Source organism: Equus caballus, chromosome 16 (assembly GCF_041296265.1).
Source record: "Equus caballus isolate H_3958 breed thoroughbred chromosome 16, TB-T2T, whole genome shotgun sequence".
NCBI classification, from domain to species: Eukaryota; Metazoa; Chordata; class Mammalia; order Perissodactyla; family Equidae; genus Equus; species Equus caballus.
The window spans coordinates 74,949,725-74,959,072 of record NC_091699.1 but is presented as its reverse complement, the minus strand read 5'-3'; the positions used below and the strand labels follow the sequence as shown (position 1 = coordinate 74,959,072).

The 9,348-nt window shown below is 39.2% G+C and overlaps 1 protein-coding gene across 7 annotated transcripts in view; it reads right to left on the bottom strand.

Moving 5' to 3' along the window:
- Positions 1 to 589: 589 nt before the first annotated feature.
- SATB1 (SATB homeobox 1) overlaps positions 590 to 9,348 on the bottom strand; it is a 90,373-nt gene continuing 81,614 nt past the window's right edge. For 3 of the 7 annotated variants that reach the window (XM_014731844.3, XM_023620875.2, XM_023620877.2), the window contains exons 10-11: positions 4,686 to 4,889; positions 590 to 2,327 (exon numbers count right to left, since the gene is read on the bottom strand). In XM_014731844.3, the coding sequence (XP_014587330.2) occupies positions 1,830 to 2,327; positions 4,686 to 4,889 (702 nt within the window). In that variant the 3' untranslated portion in view covers positions 590 to 1,829. Of the gene's footprint in view, positions 2,328 to 4,016; positions 4,113 to 4,685; positions 4,890 to 9,348 lie in introns of all 7 variants that reach the window. The other 4 variants (XM_070239062.1, XM_023620878.2, XM_070239063.1 and 1 more) reach the window with 2 other exon arrangements.

Below are 9,348 nucleotides of genomic sequence, written 5' to 3'. Positions count from 1 at the left end.
TTGAGTCTCATGATACAAGAATTTTGAAGCTTGTGTTTAAATTTCAGGTGTGTTCCTATTTTCTTCATGTAGTTCTTATAGTTACAACATACACAACCAAATGAGCTCAGAGTTATTAACTTATATTCCATTCATAGCTTAAAAAAATACATTGCTAACTAAGGAGTTTTTGTACAGAAGGTCCATGTTCCCCTATTTTATGTTACTATCAATGGCCTTTAAAAATATTTATATATTAGCTTAAAAAAGGTGTTGCCATAATTGAAGAATTGTGAAATAAATGCAGATGAATCTATTCTAAGCACATAACTGCTAGAGACTGGATTTATGTTTTTGTTGGCGAGTCTTTTGACCATCCTGCTATCTCTGTTTATTAAGCAAAATGTTAACCAAAAACAGCTTATCATCTTCATTGTTTAACTTAAAAAATGAGCATGTCTGTGACTTAAATTTACAGTGTTTCAAGTGACTTTTCAACTGCTCTTCTTAAAAATCAGTAAAATATCAAGAAAGTATTCACATGCACCTAACTGAGGGCCATCTTTGACTCTTTGAAGTTACTTCACATAAGCAGACAAACCCTACCATGTCATACCATACAAACAATTTTAATTGTGTAGTTACAGTCAATATCCACTCCTAATCAGAACGTTTCTGCATAAAGAAAATTGTGATACACTTATAAAAACAGCCAGCTGTAACAAAATAGCTGGTGTTTTCATAGCCATAGACTCATAAAAAAGAAATACACCTTTATACAGAAATTTTATACAGATGTAGCTTTAAAATTGATTGTAAACCAAAGGAAGACACATTGCAAACATCAATTATTTTCACATTAATTGCATAATTTTCTAAGGTGATCTATTAGTTTTATTTACCTAAGCTTATTTGCATGATAGTAAAAATTGCATACAACAATAAGAGTGAAGCTTATAGTATGAATTGCTTGGATAACATAGAGCACTTTTTATAGGCAACTGTGTAAAGCACATTTTCTCTATTTAAAACTTTTAAGACACTTTGTTTTACTGCCCATCAAAATACATTTATAAATAGAAAAGAATCAGTATGGTAACAGGAGAAGCAATATTACATTTAACGGAAACTTCTAAAAAATTAATTACAACATGATGCTGCAGGATCTACAAATAAATAATGAGGACTAAATTGTGTTTCACATTTTCTTTTCATTTTTTAAAAAATCATGTAACAATGAGAATGAAAAAAAATTACAGTGAACTTTTATTTCCAAAATAAAAACAAATTTGAATTACGGCAGTGCCATATAATACAAGGCATTTGTTGGCATATGTCATCTTTAAACTGCATTCCACAGTCTATAGTTCTTTTGTAACATACAATAGAGTAACAAACTCTTTTTTTTTTCTTTTTTTAAAATAGGGGACGAGTTTCCAAAGATCAGTGTGGAGTGTTACAGAAATAATTAAAGGAAGGAAATGATAATCACAGAAGTTATAATGCTTGTTGGAGGCTCCAGAATAATAATAATTAAAAAAAAAAAAAAGAAATCACTGGTATCATGCTTACGGGGTACACACCTTGGTGTGTCCCGTGAACACAAATTTTAACTTTTAATACCAAACAATCCTCGATGCTTCACCCGGGGCTGCCCAGCAGTCTGTAAAAGAGCAAAACATTTAGTGCAGTCTGCATTATGCTTTCTCAACTTTCCTGTTTGTGCAAGTGTCTGAAGATTCATTGGCCAAACAACAAACAACAAAGGGTTTCTGAGAGAATACAAGGCGGACTTCTCATTTTGTTAGTAAATACCAGTGGCACTGTTGAATGAAAATAATACTTTGATCTCAGTCTTTCAAGTCGGCGTTAATGTCTGTGTTTCCTTCCACTGAGAGCTCTTCTTCTAGCTTCACCGAGAAAAGGGTGTTAGCATTCTTGTCTTGCACACTCTCTTCCAAATCCTTAAGCAACTCCTCTTCTTTGTATTCGGCCACATCCACCTCCAACCCGGAGTTGTCCTTCAGCTTGCCGTGGTGCTTGAGATAATACCGCTGGTTCTGAAAGAACTTGATGATGGTGTACTTGGGGAGGTCAAGCTGCGCCGACAGAGTCTGGATGGCCTCTTCGTCCGGGTACAGGCCCACGTCTTGGATGAAACTCTGCAGGATGCCCAGGGCCTCCACGGAAATCTTCGTTCGCGGCCGGGTCTTCTGCCGGTTCTCGTCCTCCGCCTCGGCGGGCGAGGCCACGGTGGGCTGCCGAGGGGGCAGCCGTGGCCCGGCGGGCTGCTGCGCCTGCGGCTGCGGCGGGGGCGGCGGCGGCTGCTGGGGCTGCGGCGGCGGCTGCTGGAAGGGAACAGGCAGACAGTCAGGGCTCGGTTCTCCGGGCGCCGCGCAGCGCCGGCTAAGTCAGCAAACGTGCGGTCATGGATCCCACACGGAGCTGCTTTGACGAGGACAGAGACTGAGGACGAAAAGGCAGCCAGCTAACAGGCCCACAGCATTAGGAAAACAATCAAAATGATAAGAACTAGGAAGGGAGGGATGAATAGGGCTTTGCGGGGGCTACTGGGCTTCCTTATCAGAGGTCAGTGGAGCCTCCCTACCCTTGATGTGCGGTCTGGCACACGGAAGTGAAAACTCAGAGCTCTGAAAACGTGAGCCATAAACTTTGCCAGAAAGATCCGCATCAAAGGCAAAGACAGCAAAGCAAATTATGATGTAAATAATTAACAAAGATTTAAAATGAAAATTGAGAAATAAGGATTTCAAAGGCATTTTAGAAAGGTGAGCTCCAGAGCCGTGGGGAAAGACATGTGCGCTTTGCCCCATTTCATGGGATGGCTAAGACGCAGCAAGAAGAAGACAGTCTGATTTAAACTCCAAATAAAATGGGTACGTGTCTGCTCTTCTTCAGCATTCTCCTTCATGAGTCCAAAGGGTTTCTGAGATTCTCACGTTTGTGAATTTCCTACCAGACAGTTCTAATTTAATACACACAATTTCTTACCAAATTGCGCCAGGCTGACACTGCAAGTTTTTTTCTTACTGAAAAATAAAGGTTCAATCCACTACCCAAAGGGCTAGTGAATTGTTTTGTCTATAGTAAACTGAGATGTGATTAGGATTTAAATTTAGTGTATACAGACACTTCTTCATAATTAGTGTCTGTATATGTGCAGTAATTTCCATACACAATTATACATAACAAATGTTTGACACATGCACATACTGTATACTCTCTATCCATAATTCTTATCAGCAAAGCAAATCAACCTGAGTAAGCAGCAAAATATTAGAATGTTTATACTGTGCCTAAGCATTTCCTTTTATCCCCCTAAGAAGCAATTTTATTAAAAACAATTTACATTTTCAAACAAGTACTTTTTTATTACTTAACATATATCTTTCTCTTTTTTGTTTTTGCTAAACAGTATGTTTTCCAGGCTTTCACAATTATTTTAGTGCTTGATATCCTAAGGGGTTCTCTTTTTCAATTTATCTTTAATTCATACTCAAGGATTTTTTTTTTCCTAGTGCATGGATAACCCTATTATTGTTTTTAGCTACACAGATATATACTTTTTCACCAAGAAATATATATCTTGGTGATACCAAGAATGTAGGTGATTCAACAAAGATAGCAGAATTTTAGGACTCTGGAAGGCAACAGCATTTTTCCTAAAAGGGGAAAGCTAAAAACAGCCCCTTAGATTTACCAGAAATAAGTTATACAGCTCAAATCCAGTCTCAACACACTTCCTAAGCAATTGAGGCCATGAGAGCACCAAAAAACTACCTGAACCCAGAGCTTTGCTTCTAGATGCTTAGGGGAGTTCCCTCGGTGGATGAATGGAGACAAGTCCCACGACACGACAAGCCAGGCACATGGCTGAATCTGCTGGCCCAGCGGTCTTTGGGCAGCACCATGGTTAGTACGTCCTTTGAAAGTGTGAAAATCCTGACCGAGGGAGCAGGTTTTTACGCCACCCCGTCTCCCTCTCTGGCTGGCATACATCACTTGTGCCTGCTCACCTGACGAGCAGCACCGAGCCATGGTGCAGGGGTCAGCAGGCCTGGTAAGAAAACGCCTCTAGACTCTCCTTTCCCAAGGGTGGTGGGAGAGGGGCTCTAAAGGAAAGACAAACAGACGTGACTCACCCCTAACCTGTGTTCTGTGAGGGTGTAGGGAGATAGCGGCAAGGTGAGGAGGCCCAGCAGTCTGAAGCCAGAGTCCAATTAGCTTTCCCTCCCCTCCTCTTCCTGGACACAATCCAAGGTGCAAAATTATAATTTGACAACCTTCCTCTTCAGAAACAGCAGTAATTCCTTTCCTCAGGGGCACTATTGGTATTAATTTAAAAAATAGGTTTTTAAATTCTGATTTTTAAAAACCAAAAAAGTTTAAGCTCTCGCACGCAAAACAACCCAATTCTAACAAAGACACACTTGCCAAACAAGAAGTGTAAAAGGGGGTTCCTGCCACTTTGGGGGTGTGAAGGGGGGGAAGAGGAACACAATACACATTTTGGAAAAAGTGTGTTAATTTTCCTTTTATCCCCTTGAGCAAGAAGGCAGTGTATTGTTCTCTCTTGCTAAGAAGCCTGTGTTTAGACTGGCGGGAAGAAGAGAACGCTAATTTCCCTGCTAAGTTTAAAGCTCTATTTACTTAGTGCTATATTGAATTGGCCAAGGTAAACGAACCTGAATCTGCTCTGCTGGAACATGGATGATGTGGGGCGGCCTGTCGCCATGGTGATGTACCGCATTGCTCTCCTGCTCATAAATGGCATCACGTTCTGGCTGAGGAAGACTGAGGAACCTTCGGATCATGGAGAGGTTCTCCCACAGGGTCCTGTTTTCTGGAGAAGGATCTTCTTTCCAGCGTAACAGCTCACACAACCACCCCTTAGAGACAAGAGAATGAGAGGTCAGTTCCTGCCTCTAGGGGGCTGACAATTTCCATTAGGAGCTTAAAAAGGAAAGACTTTGTGAAGTTAACTTTTTTCATAAGCTCAAAACACTCCAATCTGCTTAAAAAAAAAGTTTTAAAAACCTGTTAAAAGAAAATAGCTGTGGCTGTTGAAGAGGCAGGCTCTGTTTCTAATAAATGTTCAGATTTCCATCTTAAAGGAGAGTCATATTTTGCAGACTCCAACGGCAAGGCAGATAGATCTGCCACGGGCTTTGCAATATGTGAAACAGGAGGAGAACAGAGTAGAGTGTGCTTCCAGTCTTGCCCAACTTTCTTGTCTGATGAGTGGCCATCTGAGGTCCTGAAGGTATTTAAGAAGGGAGAGAACAAATTTTTAGAGTACATTTTTTTTTCTAAAAGGGTTCCCTAAGTTTATAATTTTTGTATTAGAAAGGACACTGTGTGTGACTATTTGTGTGTATGTGTGTGAGTGTGTGTATGACAGAGAAAGGACATGTGCAATTGTGTGTGCAAGAAAGCTGTCCGATGTAAGGCATAATGATTAGAATGGGCATTAGAAGAATTCTTCAGAAAAGAACGTTCCAAAAGGATACTTGGAGTCCTGTTTTTCTGCCTGCTGCAGTGTACACAATATGATTTGTCAGACAAGAATTTTAATAGATTTCCTGAGTTAAGAGAGAAGGAAGTGCCCAATGAATACCAAAGCTGAACTTCTCTGAGGGCTTCCAAGGCCCAGGTTTTATCCTCGGATTGTCTATCAAGAACTCAGTGGGCCAACAGAGTACATCGTCTAACATTTTCTAATCACCATCTCAGACTTACTCCATCTTGGCTGCCATGATGGACACTAAGCAATGGGCTGGAAAGGAAAAGGGGGGGCGACCCACCTAGACTCCCCTTCACCAGCCAAGGCAACCACCCCCAGCGGCTGTGCTGCCTGCTAACAGCTTTCAGTCACATTCTTCTCTTGAGAAATGCCTTGGGGCCATCACACCTGGAGATGCTTGGACAGTCACTCTAATTCCTCACTGACCCCCTCACTCTGGGGTGGCCAGGGACTGGCTGATCCATTGGTACAAAAATCTCTGTCCACTTGCCCCAAAGTGACAACTCACTCTACTCTTCAATTTACTCTCTAGAGATGGCCCTCCCCGTTCTTCCTGGTCCCTCTGCCCATCAGTACAGACTTCAGCTGGACCCCTTCCTCTTCCTTATCCTCCCTCACTCCTTCCAGGCCCCTCACCAACTCACGAGCAGCTGATTCCCCATCTTAAGCTCTGCTTTAGGGAACAAGATCTAAGACAAAGGGGTTTCTTGGAAATTCCAAGTCAATCAGTTGGATGGTAATGGAAAGAGTACTGTTACCTTTGGGGTGAGACCAGAGAATGGTATGACTTTCCTTCCCTTCTTCTCAAACTGGAGAGAAAATTCTCCTTCCAACTGCACTATACTGTGGGAAAAAGCAAGGCCCATTCTCCCCAAAATGGCCTTTTTGACAGATTTTATAAAAAAAGATAGAGAACTGATACATTAGCTGCCCAAGGCCCACCTACTAACCAGCCAAGGGTGCCTGCAGCTAAACCTCGAGATCAACTAATTTTCCTAAGAGAGTTTTGATTCTGCACTCGACAGGTCATGCAATTATGCACTCAGTTGACGGCACTCAATTGTATAATACGAAGCTAAGAGAGCAGGCAGTGAACTGAAAATTTATCTAAAAGAATATTAGCCAAATAAAAAATAATAATTGTGCTTACAGTGTCACTGAACACACTTCTCTTCTAACTATGGCAATTCTATGTTTATTTCCAGGATAATATGATGATATGTCATATTTCAGCTCTATTTATATGAGTATAACATTAAACAAAACTGTATTTGAGCCTTTGAAATATCTGAGACCCACTCGCATATGGTGCCCTGGAGATGTTTGTTTAGCTCTTACTGGCAAATATTTGCTATCTGGATTAAGCCATGAAAATATTTTCTATTTTCCTACATCTAAGCTATTTCTTTACATTTTACCTCTAAGTTTGGATGCTGTGCAGGTTTTAGATATATATCTTCCCGTAGGCTTGAATATTAACTATGTCTAAGATTACTTTCTTCCTCCCCCTTGTCTTCAGCTATAGCAATCGACAGGCCCCCATGCTTCAACACAGCAAATCACTAAAGTTTTATTTACCTTTCAAGATATGTTAGAAGGTTCATAAAGAACAGAGAAGTTTTTTTTTTTTAACTTAACTAGTGTTATACTAGTGCAATAGGTGCTAGACATTGAACATCTAAGTTGTTTTTTTTTTTTAGAAATATATGCTTGTAACTAAAAACTGCTGAAAAGTTAAATTAAAAACAATTCATGTAAGAAAGGCTTCTTGGAGAGAGCTGAAAAACTCCAATAATTTTTCAAATCCTTTAGAAACTTTTTAAAGTAACGCAGAGATCAGTGAGTACTCGGATATATGTGAGAAAACATGTGGATCACAGATGTTCTTTGGAAAAGAAAATAATTAGTTCTTTGAAAATGGCTAATAATGATAGCTAATTCCTAAACAATCACACTCATGCTGGTTTAACAAATATTTCAGAAAAAGAGCCCTGACTCATTCAACAAATATTTTGCTCATATTGTCACTTCTGTGTCTCTGTACTTATGAGACGGATCCTTATTTTTATTAATTGCCCATGACTAACATAACATTTCCAGTAGTTTGCTATTAACCTCTGCCCTTAAATAATACTTCTAATTCCTTATCTAAAAATAATTTGATGAATTATAAGTTTGGAGCATGTCTCTGCTAGCCTTTCAAGAGACACGACGATTTTAAGAGACTGAAATCAGATGCTTCTTAGAAAAATATTTAACGGTACAGCTGGGAACTGTTAGTTCTCCAAGGGTATTCCAAAAAAACAAAAAGGAGGGGAGTACTTTTCTTGATGTGCATGTTTCTTAAAAAACAACAGAAAACAGATATTTTGACACGCTAGTTCTTTGTCAGCAGAGAAATATATTGGCTCATTCCCAATTTACACTGGCAAAAATAAGATTAATTTATTATAATGCTATTTAAATACCATGGAATATTCTGACTACCTCAAATTCTATCAATTGAGACTCTGTGAATGATGACAGTAATCTGATCTGTTTTGCAGAAAGTGACTAAAAAAGCCAAATGCTTTCTAATTCCCCAATACCTTTTTCTAGGTCACTTTTCCATAAGTGATATTGTTAGAGCAAATGAACTTGGAAGACAATGAACATGTGAGAATGTTTGTAATATCTGACAGAGAAAAACAGGGATTCCCCTAAGTACTGTATTGGTTTTTAAATGATAAATGTAAGATTTCCCTGGTAGAGGACAAACGCGGAATGAAATGCAGTACTTTGTCACAAAATGTGAACGTAATTACTTTATTAAGAAAGGTCTCTGGGACTTGAAATATTGTCAGACCATAGGTGGGAGTAGGGCGCCACTCAAAATTAAATTAGGTGACAAGTGCTCTGAACAGTAGAAAAAGACAGGAGACTAACAGCCTTAAAATATCGAGACCAATCCATTCTCAGAAAACTAAAATGGTACAAGGAGCAACCTAACCTTTAAATGTAGTAAATTTGCCAAGCAACATTACACTGCATATAAAGAGGGCAAAATATAAACAGTAGCCACATGTAAATAAATTAGTAAAACTTTCAGGATGTTACTACTTTTCAAACTGACAAAGTTTAATTTGACACCTTCTGTTCTAAACCCTTTGTTTCTATTCAAAATCACGCCTTGAGCTGTTGCTATCAATCACTGCACTCCCCCCATTACTGAAAAAAACTGGCATGGACCCTGAATAAGCTGAAAATGCCATGCAGATGAATTCTGAGATAATATGTTCAAACCTGTTATATACAACACAAATCCTGTAAAGTTATGTATTGTAAACCTACATTTATTGAGAACTAAAAGTCTTAAATCCATCTGCCACAAAGGAAATACTGTTATGTACTTTATAGTAACCAAGAACCATCTGCAAATGTCTTGCTACCGTAAGCAAGAAAACGGTGCAAAAGATGCTGAACCTAAGAGCACATGAAATAAATAACATTCTTTTGACTGGTTTTGGTTAGGTATCTACTAAAGACACGTAAGACTGGGGAAAAAAAGGAAAAGGGAAAGTGCAGAATGACTGCCAAACCTGTCCTGAAAAAAAGCAAAACAAACTCAAATGACAATACAATGGCAATTTATTATGGTCCATGAAACACACAACTGTATGCTCATTTTAAAGGAAAAATTAGCAGTTCTAAACTCAATATTCTAATGATGTCTTTACTGACAGAATCCTGTTGTACCACATTTAAATAAAAATCCTGGCACCTTCATCTCTCAGCTGCTAATTTCCAACCAAATTCAATCTCTGATTTCCACTCCACTCTTTTTA